At 50.2% G+C, this 21551-nt stretch overlaps 1 protein-coding gene across 6 annotated transcripts in view; it reads left to right on the top strand.

Annotated features, from left to right (window-relative positions):
* LRP4 (LDL receptor related protein 4) overlaps positions 1–21551 on the top strand; it is a 112070-nt gene that overhangs the window by 67370 nt on the left and 23149 nt on the right. For 2 of the 6 annotated variants that reach the window (XM_050955223.1, XM_050955226.1), the window contains exons 3-20: positions 4373–4489; positions 6791–6904; positions 7420–7536; positions 9862–9990; positions 10508–10627; positions 10760–10885; positions 12084–12209; positions 12686–12820; positions 13013–13138; positions 14116–14346; positions 14589–14745; positions 15479–15696; positions 16091–16267; positions 17383–17508; positions 18293–18501; positions 19185–19266; positions 19915–20020; positions 21155–21356. In XM_050955223.1, coding sequence (XP_050811180.1) covers positions 4373–4489; positions 6791–6904; positions 7420–7536; positions 9862–9990; positions 10508–10627; positions 10760–10885; positions 12084–12209; positions 12686–12820; positions 13013–13138; positions 14116–14346; positions 14589–14745; positions 15479–15696; positions 16091–16267; positions 17383–17508; positions 18293–18501; positions 19185–19266; positions 19915–20020; positions 21155–21356 — 2618 coding nt within the window. The remainder of the gene's footprint in view (positions 1–4372; positions 4490–6790; positions 6905–7419; positions 7537–9861; positions 9991–10507; positions 10628–10759; positions 10886–12083; positions 12210–12685; positions 12821–13012; positions 13139–14115; positions 14347–14588; positions 14746–15478; positions 15697–16090; positions 16268–17382; positions 17509–18292; positions 18502–19184; positions 19267–19914; positions 20021–21154; positions 21357–21551) is intronic. The other 4 variants (XM_050955222.1, XM_050955221.1, XM_050955224.1 and 1 more) reach the window with 4 other exon arrangements.

Here is a 21551-nt window from a genome sequence, read left to right as displayed (position 1 = left end):
AGTGCGATTGTGCAATAGGAATAAGTACGGAAATGGTCAGGAGTTCAAAGGTCTTTTTGTGTTGCCTACTGCCAGTGACCAGAATTAGCCTGTGGAACTCATTACCACAAGGTACCAACTGAGGCTAAGGAGGATTCAAAAAAGGATTAGCCATATATGGTTAGTGAGAATATCCACAGTAACATTAGAGAGGATTACAAATATAGTACATAAAATTAATGCATAAAGTTAGCTGCTGAGAGGTAAAAGGGGAGTGAGTTTAGGAATAAGTTTACACTCTGGGGATGCTAGGGGCGGGATAGCTCAGTGGTTTGAGCATGGGCCTACTAAACCCAGGGTTGTGAGTTCAATCCTTGAGGGGGCCACGTAGAGATCTGGGGCAAAATCAGTACTTGGTCCTGCTGGTGAAGGCAGGGGGCTGGACTCGATGACTCTTCAGGGTCCCTTCCAGTTCTATGAGATAGCAGATATATTGAGATACACCTACTGGCCGCTGTCAGGATAGATAGGTCCACACTGCAAAAAAAAGATGCTTTTAACTGAGGTAGATAGCTAGCATTAGGTTGGCTAATTTAGTGGAGATATGACAGACAACTAAGTTTTTAGGCTTGAACTCAAGCTGCTAACCTGAGTGAAAAGTTGAGTTGCTATGTTTTTCTGCTGTTTTAAATCCAAGTTAGCTTATGTGGGTTAGCTAACTCTTTTTTTTTTTTTTTTCTCTCCCCCTTCTCCCAGCCCAGGGTACTGGATTAGATGGACACTAGTGGTCTGGTCTGAGCTGTCAATTCCTATATTCTGTGAAACTTCAGCCTTGGGTTTCTTTGCAGGAGACTCTTGAAGAGGTGGCTCTATCTGTGCCCTGGTGTTGTCTGGACTCGCAGACACACTTGCTGTGTGCTGGGGTGGGAATGGGGCCCTTCTTTGCATGTAGCAGTTTCTGTGTGTCATTTTATTTTTCCTAGCTCCTCAAGCTTATTTTTCATATTTAAGGAGAGTATGAAATTGGCTGAATTGCTCCCTGTAGGGGTGGAATTTCATTTTGTGCAGTTACCTCATGAAGAGAAGCAGGAATTCAATGGGATGTTGGTATCCGCTCTGAACCAGTGCTAATGGCCTAAACCTCTGGGAGCCTGAAAAATTCTTCCCTGGAGAGGCAGTATGCAAATTCCCTTCCAGACAGCTCCTGCGCAGCCCTTTGGTGATTAGTCATGCTGGGACTGGGGAGAGCAGACAGTAATGCATATGTTGGGGGGGAGGGGGCGGATGGTTTTAGCCTTGAAACTGCTGCTGAGGCTAGGAAGGGTCTGGTCTGTGTGCTGTCTGCAGAAGCTGCATTGATGGGAGAGAGACAGAGCTATGGGCTTGGCTTGTCTCTCAAGATCCTGCATTTCCTGGCTGGTTTTTTTGGGAGTAAAGTTTGGGGAGGAGGGTGTTGCCCCCTCTTCCTGTCATGGGGCAGGAGGGGAATTCCAGTCTCCATGTTCAGTCAGCACTGGGATTCTCTAGGAAGAGGTTGTTGGAGGTGTGCACCTGCCTTGAAGGAGAGCGTGGTCAAAGGAAACAAACCAGCAGCTAGAAAACCTGTTCCACTGTTGAGTCTCTGGTTGGTAAACTTAGAGACGTGTATGTGTGCCTTCCTCTCCATCCAGGCCTCAGACAGGTGGGAGGTTACGCCTATGCAGGGAGGGGCAACCTGCGACAGCAAGACTCTGAGCCTGGGTCAGTAGACTCAGAATTGTGCTACAGCGCTAAAAATTGCTGTATTGACATTAGGGTTCTGAAACCTTGGAAGGTGGTGGGCGTTGGTGCCTGAGCTCCAGCCTGAGTCACAATATTTATACAGCTATTTTTAATGCCGTAGCATGAGCTCTGTGAGCCCAAGTCTGTTGACCGGGCTGTGAGACTTGCTGCTCTGGGCTGTGGAGATGTATCTGAAAAGGCTAGGTGTGATTTGAACACAGGTCTTTGTAGAATCCTAGGCAGTAAAAATGGAAAAGGCCTTTTGGCTCCTCCAGTCTGTCTCTCGGGGGCCAGTGCAAGATTCTGTAAAGATTTGTCCAGTGCTGTTTTAAATGCTCTGTGTGGTGGGGCTTCTGCTCCTTCCCTGGGGAGAATATCCTACACCCTGAGAGACCTCATTGTCAGGAAGTTTTCCTTCATATTTGGCCTACTTGTCCCCTCTTAATTTCAGCCCATTGCACCTACTTATATCCCTATGCATCACTCTAAATAGAGGTGAATGAAATATCCATTGTGAATGTTCTTTTCAACAGATATGTCTTGTTTTGAGTCCCCTAAACGTCTGTAAAGGTGTATTATGCCTACAGCCTTTGTTTAGTTACAAAGTGTCTCAAAGACCAGTCAGTGGCTGTGGTGGGATTAGAGTTCAGGTCCTTTTAGCTTCCAGCCCTGTGCCAAGTCTGCCATCCCATGTGGCTTTTGCTATGATGGGAGTGGGAACTATTCTTCTTTTCAGCTTCCTCCATGGAACCGCGTTGTCAGTGGAGGGGCTAGCATTTCAGTAGATGGTGCTTAAGGGTGAAACCGTGTTGTAGTGATTTAGCTCATTTAAGACAGTAAAAGTGGGTTGGAAAGTGGGAGTCCCGAGAGGCGGTCAAAAAAGCACATTCAGCACTTAAATACCATGGTGCTAGCTGCCTTACATTAGCTAGAGAAGGGTGACAAACAGGCTGGGATGCAGAGGGGCTATGCACTGAGAAATTGGGGTGGGCTGCAGAGATGCCCTGCGTTAGGAGATGAACCCTGTCCCAGGATGCATCAAGCAGAGAAAAGACCTAGCAAAAGGCCCTGAAGTTACACTTAGGAAGGAGGAACCATGTGTGTGTGAGGCAGAGCAGGCCCTAGACCTCTTGCACCTTTGTGCTGTTATCTTGGGAGCTCTCTGGTACAGGCGCTTGGTTCCTTGCCATTTTCCACCTATAGTAGAGAGCCATGCATGCTTCTGGGCTTAGGTCCCTAATATTCCTGCTGAGAAGGGAAAATATTTGGTCCTACAGAGAGGCCTGTTAGAGTTAAGTGAAACTGTGGAAGCCATGGGTGCGGGCACTTGCTCTGTGGGTTCTGCAAAGCTGCAGGAGGTGCTCTCCCATGCTGAGTTTAATCCTGTTACAGTTCCAGGTGGGTCTGATTAAGTAAAAGAGCCCGTGGGGTTCCTCCGTCTAATTTGCACTGGCTACACAGGATGTTGGCAGCATTTCTGAGCTGTGGGGGACTGGAGGGTGTTGCCATCCAGTATCTTCTCTCTTGCCCATAGGGGATCTGCCTCTTCCCTTGTCTATTGTGTTGCTGCTATATTCACCCCCCACCCAGAGCCTTTGGCAGGGAACGGAGGAGTTATGAGCCTAGCAAAGCAGGACTGGCCTGGTGGTGACAGCTGGGAGATGCTATCAGCAGGCTGGGCTAGCATGAAAGGGTTTCAGAGACCCAGCCTCTTCCTGCTCTGCTCCTCTTTGTATCATTAAGGTAACATTGTTCTTTGGTGAAGACACCTGTCAGGAGCAGAGCCCTGTGTAAGCCTCATTCTCACAGCAGCTGGCAGCACTTGAAAGCATGAACCTCCCAGGGCTCAGAGTGTTCCTCTCATCTGTGAGGGAAGGGCAGGGCTGAGCTTATGCTCTGCCTCAAATTCCAGCCTTGTGGATGCTCACAGGCCCCCTTTAAAGCCACAGTCCAGCAGCTCCACTTTGTTGCCATTCTACTAAACTCATAAAGGTGCCTCCCCTCCACCCCCATCCTCCTATTCTTCCTACAGTGCCTGGATTCTGCTGTATATTGTGCCTGAAGCAGGGAGTAGCATCTTCATCTGCTGCCTTAAACTCCTTTTTATGAGTCCTAGAAACAACATCTCATTGGGAGAGCACCTCTCATACACATTCTCTGGCAAGCTGGGCATGTGCCTCAGAAACCCAATTGCTCAACAGCATCACTTCAGAGACACTTCCTGTGTAATAGACAAGGGAGGACAGGATGCACTGGGAGAGCACGTAGGGAGGGGAAGAATTTAGATATATTTTTATGTAGCTAACTTTCTTTGGAATGTCCGGAAGGACGTGAAACTACAGGGAAGGGACCAGAATGGGGAGAATTGCCTTGTGTAGGGGATGGGAAAGGGAGAAGAAGCTGAATGGGATACTGTGGCTCGGCCCCTGTATTGGGAAGGTCAGTGCTCCTATGGTGATGCAGCAGCACTCAGCCACAGGTTCCCAGCGTCTGTTCTCACTGATAACTTGAAACTCATCGTCAGTACCGCTTGGGGACTTCCCCCTTGCTAGCCGGGGAGACGGAGAAAACAGTCATTTTAGGAACTCTGCTGCAGGCACATAGTGAGTTGTCTCCTTTCTCCTGTGTCCAGTGCTGCCTACTTGCTCGCCCTTGGATTTCCACTGTGACAATGGGAAGTGTATCCGTCGCTCATGGGTCTGTGATGGAGACAATGACTGTGAAGATGATTCTGATGAACAGGACTGCCGTAAGTTAACCCTTCAAGGGGGGAATGACATACTGCTGAAAGGATGGTTGCCACGTTGGCTTGCTAGGCCTCTGGGAAGCTGGAACCCAAACGGTTAACCAATGTTAACTTTGTTGACACAGGAACATGAGAGTTTTTCCACTCAATGGCCCACATAATTCCATATGCTTCAGTACCTGATGCTTCAGAGGAGGGTGACCCTCCCCCAGTGCACCTGGCCAGACAATTGTGTAGCTCTTTATCCTGGCGGACGGAATGCTTCCCGGTCCCAGCTGGAGAACAGTTTACGCCCTGCAGCCTGCTAGTTAATGTCCCATGAAGCACTTCCCCAAGCTTCCCAGGGAGCTGAGCTGCTCCTGTGCTCCTTGTTCATGGAAATGCCTAACCCCTGCTAAATCTCACTAAACTGTTTGTCTGGCTGGTTTCCTGTGGCCTCAGGTTCCACTGTCTGATTCCACTGCTGTGTGGGGCCATCCTGAGGGTCCTCTCTGTTCAAACAGGTTCACTGAGGAGAGTGTTGCTGGGATATTGGCCTGGCCAGAGGCCCAGTTACTCTGAGAGATGGCAACCTGGCACCACATGAGAGAGCCCAGCCACTTCTACTGTACCACAATAGCTCTGGCAGCACCTAAGGCTGTTGTCATGCCAGTAAAGTTAACAGAATGTGAATGGAAATATACCTGATCTCTTGCAGCTCCACCTTTTTTTCCTTCTGTGCTGGGGCAGGGGTTACTTGGGGATTTTTTTTATAAGTAAAGTGATTTAAGTGCCCCTCCCTGCTCTGTGGTTGCTTCATTGCAGCCATCTCAGTAACTGTCAGCATGTGCCAGAGAACCAGCTTTTCCTGTAGCACACATCAATTACAGCTCTCAGGAGCTGCACCTGACACTAGGGCTGGTGTCTGGCTGCTGTTAGATGCTGAGATGCACGCTGTCAGACTAGTGCTCTCAGCTCCTCGACGCACACTTCTCCCCAGGTACACTGAGCAATGGGGGAGGAGTTTACAGGGTGATCCATGTGTGTGTGCTCCTGAGCCTGCTCCCAGAGCACCTGACTTGATGCTTTCCCTGATGACCCCCTTCTACCTCCCAGACAACTGCAGCGCTTAACTCACGCCCACGTAGTGCCATTTTGCCAGTCATTGGAGTGCTCCCCATTGGGACTATAGATTCGAGGCGGGGGAGTGTAGAATTAGGGCTTTGTAGGTTTGAGATTTTGTATGACTGTTTGGCTGTCCAACTTTCCAGTATCTTTTCCATGCCTTTCTCAATCCATAGAGCTCATTAATCAGGGCCAGCTCACATGGACATTCCTCTAGACAGGGATTGGGATGCCCATAGATTCGGGGTGCAAGTGTTTGGTCATTTACGGCAAGATTCTCCAGTTCCATCCCCTACCCCACCTTGGAAGATCAGAGCAGTAAGGCAGGGGTGGTGATTTTAATGGGAACTCTGAGACCAAATCTGGTGTCACTGAGAGGGACCCTTCCTCATGATTGTTACATGGCAGCAAATCTAGGGGAAACAGGAGACCCGACAAACCAATATTATGTGCAGGATCCAGCAGCAAACTCTTGCTCCTGAATGGGGATAACACACAAAAGGGACGTGTTGGTGAGAAGCAGCTTTATCCCTGCAGATCACAGTCCTTTGGAATAGGGCACACTTCTCTGGACCTGAAGCCAAGAGCTTGCTTGAGATTGTTTTTGCTGAGGGCTTTGGCATGTACTGTTGCTAACATGTTCAGGTCTGAGCTGTGCTGACCTTTTACCCTCTGCTGAAATGCTGAGTTGGGTGTTGGAGGAGTATGGGCTATGGATAGGCCTTTTCCGGGGAATAGGGAAGGGGAAGAAGAGAGATTTGGAACTGTGGGAAGGAAGAGGACAAAGTTGACTACATGCATGAGCTCCCAGGAAGTGTGGGCTAGGTCAGTAAGGTGACCTGCCCAGTCTGCAGTACAGGAGATTCTTGTCCTAGCTGAAAGTTTCAGTTGGATCCAGTTCCTCTCAATGAGGGAAGGGGCCCGCTGAAAAGTTGCTGATACTGCAGTCCGTTCCTCATTGTCCTGCAAGGAAATCTCTGGGAGGGGATCTGAAGAAATGACTTGGAATCCTGGGCTGGTTTTGGCTCCCCCTAACCTCCACCTCATGTTGTGCTGTGTGATGGGGGACGAGTTTTCCCTTCATGGTGGCACCCTCTTGGAGGGCATTGTTTCAAAAGGCCCATTTGTGCTGGCCTGAAGACTTGACTCTGTAAGGTAAATCAGCTTGTCTTCAGCTCACTCTCAGCTGTGTCCTTGTAGCACCACGGGAATGCGAGGAGGATGAGTTCTCGTGTCAGAATGGATATTGCATCCGCAGCCTGTGGCACTGTGACGGTGACAACGACTGTGGTGACAACAGCGATGAGCAGTGTGGTGAGTGGCATGACTATGTGAATGTCATGAATGGGGTGCCTGCGCAGTTGGCCTAGGACAGCTGCTTACAAAGGGGCTTGCATCCACTCCCATCCACTGGGTGCTAATCTCCTAAAGTATGGTAAGGCCACATAGTTGGATTGCCTGAGATGAGCAGTTGAGGGCATGCTTACCAGAGTTACTGCTTGGGATCTAAGGCTGTGGGGCTTCTCTTCTAACCGGCAGCCCAGCCTGGTCTCATTTGTCCATGCTTGGACATGTTGTTCCTTGACACAGAGCTCTGAATTCTTGAGGATTCCTTTCTAGTCCAACAGCCAATGCTAAACAGAATGAGCACTGCTTGGTGTGCCCACGCACCAGAGGTCATGGGTGTGTTTGGGTGCACTGGGGGATTCAGTGGGTGGCACAAGCATGTTTGGGTGCTCTGGGAGATCTGGGCACAGTGGGTGGCATTGACATGTTTGGGTGCCCTGGGAGACGTGAGCTCTGATTGCATTGCTGTCTCTGGCCTGCAGACATGAGGAAATGTTCGGAGAAGGAATTCCGCTGCAGCGATGGCAGCTGCATAGCCGAGCACTGGTTCTGTGATGGCGATACAGACTGCAAGGATGGCTCGGATGAGGAGAACTGCCGTGAGTATCCTCCTTCCCTCAGAGCCTTGGGAGCTAGCTGCTTGCCCCTGCTACCAACCTGGGGTCTAGTGTGCCTTCTGTAATATGTGTTGGAAATGAACTGGCCCTGTTTGTACTAGCAGCTTCACTGTGTTCCATCCCTGGTGCTGGGGGCCATCATCAGCCCCATGGTGCAGACAAGTACTGTATGTCTGTCTGTCTGTCTCTGAGTGGTAACCTGGGCTGGCTGCTTCTCCCTTCTGCTCCCAGGCTGGTGCGACCTTGAGCCAGAGCCAGGGGTCCTGTGCACCACGGATGGGCCATATAATGAAGTGGGGAAGGAGAGGAAGGATCCCTCCCCTCACCTCCCCCTTGGATTCCTGCAGAGAATTCTAAAGGAGCCCCCCCATGCCTGCACACTCTTTGGGGTCCCCCCGACCTTCCATCTGTTTACTGGGATAGTTTGTTGAAAATTTTGTCCAGTTTTAGCTAAGTGGATAGAAGAGCTGGGAGCAGATCTTGGGTATGTGGGGGAGCCAGAAGCAGCTGTCTCCATTCTACGGGCCTGTAGCAACAGAGGCAGGATCCTGTTACTCCCCCTACTCCCTTGCTCTTGAGTCTCTGAGCGGCAGTTAGTATCTGTGGAAGTTGCAGAGCTCCCCTCCCCCACTCCTCTCTCAAGGGCATTTTGCAGAATTTGTTCTAGATAGGAGGAAACTTCAAAAGGCTCTGGGAGGGGGATCAGGGCCTCCAGCTCCTGAAGGGCGGGAGGGGGTATGCGAGGAGGGGGAGGGGGAGTTGTCTTTTATCTCTCCAGATAATGAGAGCTGGCAGAGAGCCAGAGCTGCAAAGATTTCTGAGCTGGGAAAGGACTCTGAGAAGAAGCCAACCTCCCTCCCTCCTTCCAGCTCCCCTGCCTGTCCTTTCCCTGCTGTCCATGTACCGGCCCCAGGGAAGGGAGAGGGAGACCTCCAACTTCCTGCTGCATGGCAGGATGGGGTAGAAATGGTGTCCCCTTCTCTCAGGCTTAGTTTGTGTTTCTCAAAGCCTGGCTAGTCCCCTTTTCTACTTTCTAACTGTTTTGCAGGTAAGCATTTTATTTGGATAGCAGGGTCAGTCTCCTACCCTCTCCCCTTTTATCCCCCTCCCCCGGGCTGCCAGCTGCCCTCTCTTCCCTGAACCCCACGGCCTGCCTGTTCAGCTCTCTATAAGAGTACCTGGAGCCAGTCAGTTTTTGGGCTCCTGTTCAGCATCTGGATATCAAACACTGGCATGAAATAAAGCTCTTACTGGGTGTCTGCCTTTGTCCCATGCTCCCAGCTGGAGGGACAGTTCTGTATGAATTCCTAGCAGTGGCAGCTTTCAGGCAAGTCCCCATCCCAAAGCCTCTCTGACTCCAGAGATCACGAAGTTATTAGTTGGGTTCTTCAGCCTCCATGTGCTTAAATGTTGCATTTTCTTCTCCGGACAGTGTCCCACGGCTCCCTGCCTGGGGCTAGAGAGGAATTCAGTCTCCATTGCACTGAACTCTCCAAGAATTCCTTGGCGAGGGCACCTTCCTGTGCAGCACCCGGCTGTCCCAGAGCAGGGCAGCGGGCAAACTCTTGACTCTGAGTATGCCAGGTCCTGCACAGGGTCAGTCTGCTGGGAAGGATTTCAGTGATTTGGAGCAGTTTGTTTTGGCAGCATGTCAGGGGAAGCAATGCTTCAAAGGCCTGGTGCAAACCCAGGCACCTTGCTGCTCCACTGCTTACCTTCCCATCATATTTCTGAGTCCCTCAAGGAACAGTCCCTGCAGTCTGACCTACCTTGAACCTCAGTCAGGTGAGGTGCATCACACCACAAAGGCTGACTTTATTCTAAGAGGTATAGGGTTGAGTCAGGCTTGTTGCTTTGAGTCCACCCCTCACCCTACTCCCACCCCTTGAGGTATTATGTAAGTCTTTATTATAGGGCAGTATGATCTAGTGCTCTGACCACAGAACGAGGGAGTTAGCGCTCCTAGGTTCTGTCCCTGGCTTTACCTCTGTTGCTTCACCTCTCTATGCCTCAGTTCCCCACCTGTAACTCGTAGATAAGCTTGGAGATAAGGATGGATCTCTGGGTGGTGCTGAGTGGGTTGGTTCCATTGCATGCAGCTGTCAACAGCTTTCCAGTGAAGTGTTTGAGTCCCTGTCAGTGCTATGGACATGCTGAGGGCTGGAGGGAGGGAGCGAGTCACTTGTGCACATGCACTGCACCTGCTGCATTGTATGCCTCCCCGGCCCCTCTTGTTCCCACCAGCATAAGCATAAAGTGGCTTGGTCCCTGCCCTCAGCCTTTCCTTTCCCTTGGTTTCCTTGTTAGCATCAGATGTTCCAGCCACAACCTGTAGCCTAGAGGAGTTCCAGTGTGCCTACGGACGCTGCATTCTGGACATCTACCATTGTGATGGTGACGATGACTGCGGGGACTGGTCTGATGAGTCCGACTGCTGTGAGTCAGCAGCAAGGGAGAGTAATCCCCTGGGTCCCCCCCGGCAGCTGATCCAAATGGGAGGATTTGGCTGGAGTTGGGGAAGTTGTCCCTCCCTAGTGCCCTGGCTGGAATTGGTTGGGGAGGGACACTGCCTAGAAGGAAAGTTCCTATTGGTGGAGCCCATGTTGGTTTTGTTGGCCTTGATGGCAGGGTCATTGTCTAGCCAGGAGCCCTAGATACAGGGGCTGAAGCATTCCTGAATGGGTCAATTACATGAGTGACCCTACTTGGTCAGACCAATGGTCCATCTAGCTCAGTATCCTGTATCCAACAGAGTCCAGTACCTGTGCTTCATGGGGAGAGTACGGAACAGGGCAGCTGGAGTGATCCACCCAAGTTCCCTTCCTTACTTCTGGCAGTCAGAGATTTGCGGTTGCCCTGAGCATGGGGTTCATGTTCGTACCAGTTGGACGTGAGGATGGCCTGGGGGGGAATTGAAATGCCTTGGTACTAACATGCTATGCCCTCTCTGCAGCATCTCACCAGCCGTGCCGCTCCGGGGAATTCATGTGCAACAGTGGCTTGTGTATCAATGCAGGCTGGCGGTGTGATGGTGACTTTGATTGTGATGACCAGTCAGATGAGAAGAACTGCAGTGAGTGTCTGGGATGCCAGGCAGAGGCCTGGGCTGTGGTGGTGATATGGAGTGGAAGGGAATTAGGGTATAAGGCTGGTGGGTTAGATTTATAATTGCTCTGTATAGTTGTCTTTTCCTTTGTTTCCTCAGCCACATCCATGTGCACAGCTGACCAATTCCGCTGTAAATCTGGGCGCTGTGTCCGTTTGTCATGGCGTTGTGATGGAGAGGATGACTGTTCTGACAACAGTGATGAGGAGAGCTGTGAGAACACAGGTAGGTCTTGGTGGGGGAAGCTGCGTTGTTTGTTGCAGCTAATGGATCTGAATTAGATATCATAGGTAGCTAAGTATTGATTCCTCCACCTCCCCCTTTGCCCACCCTTCAGCAACAACTTCTGGTATGGAGACTGCACTTACTGCATTAGTCAATAACATCTCTGTAGATATTGACTGAAGTTCAAGTGTCCATGCTGATTGTTTTAGAGCTATCAGCTGTTGTAGGTACCTTTGTGCAGGAGATGCTAATCCTGAAAATGCAATTGCACATGTAACTACAACTACAAGGAGTCTGATAACACCACCGGTCCTCACCCCAGTAATGAAGGTATCTAAACAAAAAGTCAAAGGAATGATGACTGCCAAGAAACCAAATCAAACCTGCAGTACCCCTGAAATCAGGGTTGGGATGAACTGATACATCCAACACAATAATAAAGCCAACTCTAAGGAGATTCTTCATTAAATAGCCAATACCTACTATAAATATGCTGAAGGTCAGCTGATAACAATTAATTAATTGATGGGATCCAATACACACATTCTGTAAAATGTCTGAGGATTTGTCTGGCCAGGAATGTTACCTAATGTTCAGCGACTTATAGTAAAGTTGACATTTAAGAGTCCAAAACTGGTGCTGAAATTTGGCTCAGTGGAGAATTAGTCTTACCAGCTATGAAAAAAACTTAAGACACAAGCACCTTCCAGACACGTAATTGTCAGTGCAACAAAGCTGATCAGTTGGTGTTGCTTTAGTCTGTCTAGTCAGCTATTTGAAATCACAAATCCAGAAATAATATGGCATCTTTCTGTCAGTTATAATGAACAAGCTTCAGATGTCAAAATGGCTCATTTAACTGGCTCTGCTCTGAAAAGCGACTCTGTAAATATGTTGTTGGATTCCAGGTTTGTGTGTCTATCTGGATCTTGTATTGGTGCCCATCACCATAGTCTCTTGATTTTTTTTTTTTTTTTTTTTTTCTCTTCTCACACATCACTTGTAATAAAGGTTCACTCTAATTCCAAAAGAGAAGACTGTAATGAATGTGATGGAGATGCAGTAACCTAGCACAGCCAAGCACTCCTCTTTTCTTCTTTCTGCTCTGGGACTTGCTGTCCTGTGCAGCAAACCTCTGCTGAACTGTTCTTGTTTGAATCCTAGTTCTGGGTATGTGACTTCCCTTCTGCCCCCACAGGGAGTCCCCAGTGTGCCCCTGACCAGTTCCTTTGTGGGAACGGACGCTGTATTGGCCAGAGGAAGCTGTGCAACGGTGTGAACGACTGTGGAGATGGCAGCGATGAGAGTCCCCACCAAAACTGCCGTAAGTCTCCCTGTTCCCAGTGCCTCATGGTTGAGCTGGGTAAGGTGGGGGTCAACCCCCATGATGTTATGGAGAGCTGTGTGCCTAGGGAAAGCGACCCTAGTAGTCTTAATAGGAGTTATGAGGAAGAGACCCCAGCACTGGTCACTGGGGTGATTGATGTGCAGGCTTAGAGGGGATAGTGGGGGGAGCAATAGGAAGATCAATCCTGTGTTGTCAAACAGCTGAATGTTTTTTCAGAGATTGAATCCCAAAGGTTCCTGCTCCAACCGCCAATGCACAGATCTTGGGAGGAGTTGTTACCCTTTGTCTGAGTGGAATGTTGCTACCACCTAAGGGGATGCAGCCTTCTGCTGGACATGTCTCCTCCCTTCAGGGTTAGCCTCTTCCACAAGCCTGCTGCCGTCTAACAGCTGAGCATAATAGCAGCTGTCTTGTCTCATCTCTTCCCTCTTTACATGTTGCTGCCCTTACAGGTCCACGGACAGGTGAGGAGAACTGCAATCTCAACAATGGGGGCTGTGCCCAAAAGTGCCATATGGCGCGAGGGATGGTGCAGTGCACCTGCCACACAGGTTACAGGCTGCTGGAGGACGGCCGATCATGTCAAGGTGAGCAGGCAGGGTCAGTCATTCCATCTCTCCTCACTGCAGCAATAAGGTTCTCGCAGCTGGAGGTCTGTGACGGGGGTGGAAGTTGGAACACGGGCATAGAGACAGAGTAGCAGGGAGATGTGGACAGCTTCTGATAGTGGTGGGATATTGGTGAGCTAATTGAAACTTTGTTCCCTTGCCCTTTTGTAGATGTGAATGAATGTGCTGAGGAAGGTTACTGCAGCCAGGGCTGCACCAATAGTGAGGGTGGCTTCCAGTGCTGGTGTGAGCAAGGCTATGAGCTTCGCCCGGACAAGCGCAGCTGCAAAGCTCTGGGTAAGAAGGAACTGTCAGCTCTAGTGTGTGTGCCTGCGTGTGCACACTCTGGTAACTCAGTTCAGTAATACTTCATTAACCTGGCTAGGTGGATAAGTCCTACTAATATGTAAGAGAGGTGGGGTTCTCAAGTCTGTGTCAGAGATGGTATGATCTGCCTAGGACAGAGATTCACCCTCCAGGTTTACTGCCCAGTGGTTGGTAGCTGTGTAGTGCCACCACTCTCCCTCTGCTAGGGTCAAGCCCAGCTCCTCTCCTTCTGGCTCCCTTGTGTCCCAGACCCTGCAGCAGAAGGAATTTCCCTGTCATGCTAGTTGCACAGTCGCTCCTCTATGGGTTTGGACTGTGCTTTGTAACCAGAAATAGAAACAGACTCATGATCACTGATTCTGTATTGGCAAGACTCTGCTTTATGTTTGCATATTTCATTCTCTGAGTGTGGACGCCATGTGCTTTTAAAGACACACGTTGTTTTCACCTTAGCTTGGTTCCTTAGCTCCCCTAATGTAGCATAGCTCAGCAAGTGCTGTTGTACACCTACTTACAAGACAAAACCAAAAAAAGAAGCAAAAAAAAAAGACAGCCCCTCTCTGCTAAGCTTGCTCTGGCTGTTTAGGACTAACTGTAACTGTTCTCACCTGTCCTTTCAGACTGTAAGTTGTGTTGTAGAGGGGGAGGGCGGAGTACACTATATGCTTGTGATGTTGGGTGCTTGTGTCTGGGGGAATGGCTGATGGGGCTGATGTGAGACGCTCAGGCAGGGGATGGGGTTGATCAGCTCTTGCTGAGCATTTGCAAAGTGCTTCCAAGCTGTCTATCCCAGTGTCATTAGTGTGAACACTCACCTTGTCTCTTCTTCCCAGTCCTTTACACTCATCAGTTGGCTCTTTGGTACCAATGTAAGGAAGTGATGACATTGGGCTCAGGGGGTGACCCACTTCAGGTTCCCCTCATGCTCTCTTCTGTGTGTCCCTCAGGGCCAGAGCCAGTGCTGCTCTTTGCCAATCGGATTGACATCCGGCAGGTGCTGCCTCACCGCTCAGAGTACACCTTGCTCCTGAACAACCTGGAGAATGCCATTGCCCTTGATTTCCACCACAGCAAGGAGCTTGTGTTCTGGTCTGATGTCACACTGGACCGCATCATGAGGGCCAACCTCAATGGCAGCAACGTAGAGGAGGTGGTGTCCACGGGGCTGGAGAGCCCAGGTGTGTGGCCAGTAATTAGGACAAAGTCATGGGAAGCTGACCAGACCACACAATGTGGGAGTGGAGGAAGAGAGAGGCAGCTGGGATGTGTCCCCTTTGGATGGGGATGGTGGAGGGTACTCTCCTCTTGGAGGTTTAGAGGCTGGGCCTCTAGAGGGATTGAAGGAGAAGAGGAATTGTTTCTAGCAGCATAATATGCCCTCCTTGGTTTTGGTCTGTGATTAATTCTTCCCCTTGGCTAGGTGGACTTGCCATCGACTGGATCCATGACAAGCTGTACTGGACAGACTCTGGGACGTCTCGGATTGAAGTGGCGAATCTGGATGGCACGCACAGAAAGGTGCTTCTGTGGGAGAACCTGGAGAAACCACGAGCAATTGCGCTTCACCCCATGGAGGGGTGAGTGGGGGCATGGGGCTCCACTAACTCCTGTATTGGGGGAACCCTCCAAATCAGTGCTTAATTTGTGCCAGGGCTGACCCCAACACCTGTAGGCTTGAAAGTTCATAGCCTCGGCATCTCTGGGCTTGTCGCATCAGTTATGAGAGTAAAAAGATTGCTTGAGCCCTGTAGGGTGACCAGATGTCCCGATTTTATAGGGACAGTCCTGATTTTTGGGTCTTTTTCTTATATAGACTCCTATTTCCCCCTCTCCCTCCCCCGGCCCGATTTTTCACACTTGTTGTCTGGTCACCCTAGAGCCCTGGCACCTAATAGCGGTGCCGGGGCTCAACCATTCTTTACAAATTAAGTATTGTTCCAGATACATGAGACTGAGCAGTGAGGGCCCTATCCTTGATCTAGATTTCTCCTTGTTTCCTGGCCCAGGGCCTCCTCTGTGCACACAGTATTGCCTTTGATCACAGGGTTAGGGAGCCTTACAAAGCAGGAGGCTCCAGGCCAGGATGCATCCAGGGAAATGCTTGCCCTTCCCTTGGGTCACTGCAAATTGAATCCAAAAAGTGTTGCATGGCAGGTTGGGGCTGCTCTCGCTTCCCCTGTGACTGAGACCCAGTCCCATGGCTTGAGGTTACAGAGCTGGCTTATTCTCTCCCTTGCTGTGAAGTGATGCCTGGCGTCATTCTTAGGGCCTCAATTTCCTAGCCTTCAGGCCTCTCCTTCCCTCCTCTAGCACCATCTACTGGACAGATTGGGGCAACACACCTCGCATTGAATACTCCAGCATGGATGGCTCCAATCGACGCATCATTGCTGATACACACCTCTTCTGGCCCAATGGGCTGACTATTGACTATGCTGGGCACAGGATGTACTGGGTGGATGCCAAGCACCATGTCATTGAGAGGGCTGACTTGGATGGGCGGAACAGGAAGGCTGTTATCAGCCAAGGTGAGAACTAGGCTTCAGCTGTGGGGAGAGCTATGCTGCATCAGGAAAGATATAGCAGTACAGAGTGAGCTTTGGAGCAACCTGTCTGAGAGCTGCTACATTTACTTTCATTCCCCCCCAACTCCCCAAACACCACCATAGAGTGAGTCTGCCATACTCCTCCCATCCCTTGGGGACAGGTTCTACCCCTTTCCTACTAGCCCTTGAAGAGAAGCAAAGTTCTTTTTGGTGAACACTGGATTTGACTCTGCTGAGTCTGTCAGGGTCAGAGACCCCTGGGTGTGCAGGAGCGCCCCAGAGGGACAGGCTCAGGGGCTTTCCTCTGCTTTTCTGCTAGTCTAGCTTTTCTGGGATCTGAATTAACCTGTATGTCTGTGCTGGACTCTTGCTGCAGGCCTCCCACACCCTTTTGCTATCACAGTGTTTGAGGATAGCCTGTACTGGACGGACTGGCACACCAAGAGCATCAATAGTGCCAACAAATTCACCGGCAAGAACCAGGAGATCATCCGCAACAAACTCCACTTCCCCATGGACATCCACACACTGCACCCTCAGCGCCAGCCAGCAGGTAACTGCAAAGGGTGCAGGGAGACACATCTGCAGGGAGAAAGCCAATTGGCTGGGGACTCTTTGGCAGGGAGAGTCCAGGCCTGGGACTCAGAGATACTGTTCTATCCACTACTCACTATCTTCCCTCATGAGGCCCATGCATGACCCCAAGTTTACCTCTGGTACCAGAGTCCAGCACTAATTTCTCCATCCAGCAGCTTTTGGTTTGATGTTATTTCAAGGCTCTTTCTCCAGTTGTTGGATGGGTGTACCACAGCCTCTTCCTCCTCCCCTCGCCCCCACCCCACTGGCACAGGGGGACAGTTGCTTTCTGATTGTGAGTGTTTAGGGCAGTGGTCCCCAAACTGTGGGGTGTGCCCCCCCCAGGGGAATGTGGTGGAATGTTCAGGGGGATGCAGTGGGACCTGGGCCAGCCCCCACAGGGGGCAGGGAGGGAGCGCTACCCAGCCCCACCCTGCTCCCAGCTCCACTCTAGCACCACCCTGCTTCCCAGCTCCACTCTGGCCCCACCCCCAGCCATTGGCTCCTGACAGCAGTTCCACTCCTGGCCACAGCGCAGCTCTGACCGCAGCCCTGCTCCTGGCCCCAGCTGCAGCTCCGACTGCAGCCTTGTTCCTGGCCACAGCTCTGCTCCTGATTGTGGCCCCCAGCTCCCAGCCTCAACCGCACCTCTGTTCCTGGCCGCAACCTCAGCTGCAGCACTGGCCCTGCTCCCAACCATGGCTCCCAGCCCCAACTGCAGCTCCTGGAGGGGGGATGCATACTAGGAAAGGGGAGAATGCAACCAAAAAAGTTTGGGGACCACTAGTTTAGGGCTTGTCTACACACGAGTCATTCTGAAATAGTTACACCACTCTAAATTCACTCCCTACCCTATTCCAGAATAACTTTCCTATGTAGACAAGCCGTTTGTACCCATGTCCCTGCAGGACTGGTCTACGTGAATGGGCAGGAGGTCCAAATAGCTACCTCAAAGTAGAACATTTCCCAGCTCTTGCGTGTGTGCCTGCGTGTCCCTCTCTGCCCTTCCCACCTGCCCTCACCCTTGCTATGTCTCTTGCTCTCTTTACTGGTTGCCTTATGCGTGGTTGTTTTTGTTTTTGGCTATTTGAGCAGGGAAAAACCGCTGTGGGGCCAACAATGGGGGCTGCACTCATCTGTGCTTGCCAAACAGCAAGGATTACACCTGTGCCTGCCCCACAGGCTTCCGCAAGACCAGCAGCCACACCTGTGCTCAGAGTAAGTGGGGTGGGATCAGAGCCTGCATGTCACAGTCCCAAATGCTACCAGTCTCAGATGTGCTCACGCAGCCCCACGTCCCATGTGTAGAAGTGGGTCAGAAATCTGAGTAAGCAGCAGCTGTGTCACTTCCAGACGTGGGGTGAGAGGGGTGCAGCAGACAAAGCCTTTAGAGGTGGGTAGGGTAACTGTAGGTGGTTTACTGTAAGATCATGTCATCTTTTTGCACCCCCCTACTGTGCACCAAGTTGGTGCAAGATGCATATTGGCTTTGCATATCCATTCTAGCCTGCTTACAGCTGAAGTAGTGCTTATACCACAGTGTGTGTCTGCAGCTGGGTGGGGTGTGTCACCTGGAAACTCCCATCTGAACTGCAACCTGTAGCCTTTGTGAACAATGAATAGCTTAATTCCAAGGACTGCAGGGGAGTTACTCCTGATTTACAGTGTGCTCAATTACAGGAGAATTAGCCCCTTTATTTTCTGGAATCACAGATGATGGCAAAGCTACCTGCTGTAGGTCAGATCTGTGTTCCATATAGGTTCCAGATCTGATGGGCTTGTTCCATGTACTGTGGTCTCTCCCACCCCCAGGAAACAGATTCCCATTACTATGTTCTCCCCCCCACCCCACCCCATTCCAGCAGTGAGGGCCTGGCCTGTGAATCAGCATTGAGTGGTGTGTATGCAGTGGAGCTCCGATGTAACAGTAGAATTGTCTGTGTTTGTCACTATGTTGTTGAACTTAGAGAAATTAAAAGAAGACCTTTCGACCTTTGATCAGGTCTTGACAAGTTCCTGCTTTTTGCCCGAAGGATGGACATCCGTCGGATCAGCTTCGACACAGAAGACTTGTCAGATGATGTCATCCCCCTGGCTGATGTGCGAAGTGCTGTGGCTCTGGACTGGGACTCAAAGGATGACTATGTCTACTGGACAGATGTCAGCACCGACTCTATTAGCAGAGCAAAATGGGACGGATCAGGCCAGGAGGTACTGTATTCTGTAGATGTGAGGTTACCAGGCCAAGCAGCTTCTGGGGATCTCAGCCTTCTGTGTGGTGAATCTGGCTTGAGGTTTCTGTATGAACCATTGGGGCTGTATCAGCCTTCTGGGGGTCTGCTGCCCTGGTCCTGTCCATGCCCACATTAGTTTTGGCTCGTGTTAATCACTGGTGATCCAAGGTGAGCTCTTCGACCCTTGTGTGTGCTGTGTCTGCACCTCCTTGTCTGGGACTCCCTGAAGTTAGGGCAAGAGAGAACATTGATTTGTAAATACTCAGCTCCGGCTTTGATTTTTCACAGGCAGAGTCTCAATAAAACACAAACGAACAAGGTTCTAAATCCCCTTTTCCCTGGCTCAGCAGGGACTGTGAGTTACTTTCTGGGCATCCCCTTTGGCTCATGCTCAGGCTGCCATTGACAGACCTCAAGAATTTGGCAGTTGGGGAATGGAATAAAAGTAGAAAATGAGGTGTCCAACAGCCATTCTTTCACTGACAAGTTTGAATTCTGAAGTCCTCAACACTTTTTTTTCTCATGTGGATCTTTCCTGCTTGGATTTTGCTAGCCTGAGTTGTTTGTGTTGCTGGCAGTGGACATGCGGAGAGCCAGGCTCAAGGACTCTTCTCAAGGGAGTTTCTTGTTTGGTGACTTTTTGTTTTGGTTCTTGCTCAGGTTGTGGTGGATACCAGCCTGGAAAGCCCAGCTGGATTGGCTATCGATTGGGTCACCAACAAGCTGTATTGGACTGATGCAGGTACTGGGGTCTTCTGCTTTCTGCAGGGTGTAATCTTCTTCCCTGTTCATAAAAACTCAGTATTAGCTTGGCAGCCTGATCTGTTTCAATTTTGTCTTTCTCCATTTGGCAAACATGGGTTCTCCTTCCCCATCTTTCTAATGAAGCAGGAACCAATTTGGCTTCTTGTGTTACTTCTACTGGGGCTGTAACCCCATTGCTGATGTCCGCAGGAATGTGCATGTCCAAGGACAACAGCTGCTCGCTGCAAATGGCTCTCACTTGAGTTTTCCAACCACATACCTCAGGACAGAATGGTTAGAATCTGGAGGATTTTTCTGCCAGAGAAATAAGTTCTGAGGTATGTGAGGAAGGTATGCCCCTAGACATCCTCTGGGGCCTAGCCAGATGCCTATGATGGTCTGGTAGAGCACTTCATACCAGCTGCACCAGGTTTCAAAAGTTGCTGGGGTTGGGAAGTTGAACGTGAGAGTTCTCTGCTGAGTAAGTCTGTTCCGCACTCACTTCAGGCCTCCCAGGTCAGGTGAGAGGATGACAGGCAGGGAAACTGAATTACTGTATCAATGTTAGTTTCTTCTGTCTCCTGTGGTTCCAGAGGTCTTTGATCTTTCTCTCCTTCTCTCTCCTCCACTCTCCTGATCTCTGTAGGAACGGACCGGATAGAGGTCTCCAATACAGATGGAACCATGAGGACTGTACTGATCTGGGAGAACCTAGATAGACCACGAGATATTGTGGTGGATCCTGTTGGAGGGTGAGAACTTCTTTCCTCTTGGGATTACATGGCAATAAATTCTGTCTCTCTCTGAATTGTTTGGGTTTGATTCATTGTGCCATTGCCCTTCTATTGGACACCTTGGGACTTTAGAGAGACCCACACCTAGAAAGGCCTCCATAACAGGTCTACCAAAGTCTGAAAAGAAGGGCCTGACTTGTGGATGCTGATGGCAGTGACAGGACAAGCAGCAGGGACTTCTAGAACAAGCTGTCAGAGTGATAGCTGTTATTTTGGGCCTCATCCCACTCACACAGTGTAAATCAGGAGTAACCCACTGAAGTCCCTATAGTTACACTAGTGTAAAATAAGTTTGAGAAGAGAATGAGGGCTTTTATTTATTTATTCAGAGTGTTCTTCATTCCATGTTGATGCTGAGTTCTTGTGAGGGCCCTGATATCTGCTTGGCCATTAGGTTAATCTGAAGACAGAAGTGAATTACAGTGGCATATCACCAACTAAATTAGTGCAAACATTTTTGGTCCCAAGTGACATGCAGAATCAGTGGGCCTAGGAATATCATATCCAGTGAGTGTCTCTCCAAGGTTTCATTCTCTCACAGAAAGAAAATCTCAAAACAGCATGTTTGTAGGAAGTGAATTGTAATAAAAGCTTCTGCCTTTGAGCCACAGGACATTGCAGAGCCAAGCATCAGACTAGGTTGGGTGGCTGGGCACAAGCCCAGCAGCTCTTGCTTCCCAAGTGCTGGAAGGCTGGAATAAATCTGCACCGTTCTCTTCTTTGGTGTTTACTGGGAGGCTGATGCAAAGCAGCTCTGCTTACTCTCATGACTGCAGGGATTTGAAGACAGTTAAGAAATATCTTAAGGCAACAATAAGCCAACTTGCTTCTGCATCCTCTTTCAGTGTTACCATCTCTCTCCTCCTTGCCAGGTTCTTGGCAGAGGAGGGGCTGTGAATTCTGGACCAGGACAATGTGTATAAAAAGGTGGCAGGGCTCTAGGGATGGAAGTACAGATCATGTTAGCCTGACACTGTTTCCCTCTGGCTGCTGAAGGCACCAAGACACTTGCCTTCTCTGGCTAATGGTGAGCTTCTGTGGGAGCAGGAGTAGGAGTGCAGGTGCTCACTTCCCTTTGGGCCCTGTGTTCAGGTTCATGTACTGGACTGATTGGGGAGTCAGCCCGAAGATTGAGTGTGCCGGTATGGATGCCTCCAGCCGCCTGGTGATCATCTCCTCCAATCTGACTTGGCCCAATGGGTTGGCCGTTGACTACGAGTCTCAGCGCCTGTATTGGGCAGATGCTGGCATGAAGACCATTGAGTATGCCAACCTGGATGGCAGTGAGAGAAAGGTAAGAGAACCAGGCCAGAGGGAAGGGGAGGCTGGGGTGCTGAGTCCCTATCCTAGAGGGCAAAGTGCTAGCAGGAAAGAATGGCATGGGCCAAATGGAAGTAAAGTTCCCAAATCAAGACGTTGTCAGCTATTTATACAGAGAGAAAAGAGCTCCCTTTATGAGTGCAAAGTACGTGGGCAGCCACCTCTCCCA

The sequence above is a fragment of the Gopherus flavomarginatus genome, chromosome 5 (genome assembly GCF_025201925.1).
Source record: "Gopherus flavomarginatus isolate rGopFla2 chromosome 5, rGopFla2.mat.asm, whole genome shotgun sequence".
Classification (NCBI taxonomy): Eukaryota; Metazoa; Chordata; order Testudines; family Testudinidae; genus Gopherus; species Gopherus flavomarginatus.
This window is presented reverse-complemented; position numbering and strand designations above follow the sequence as displayed.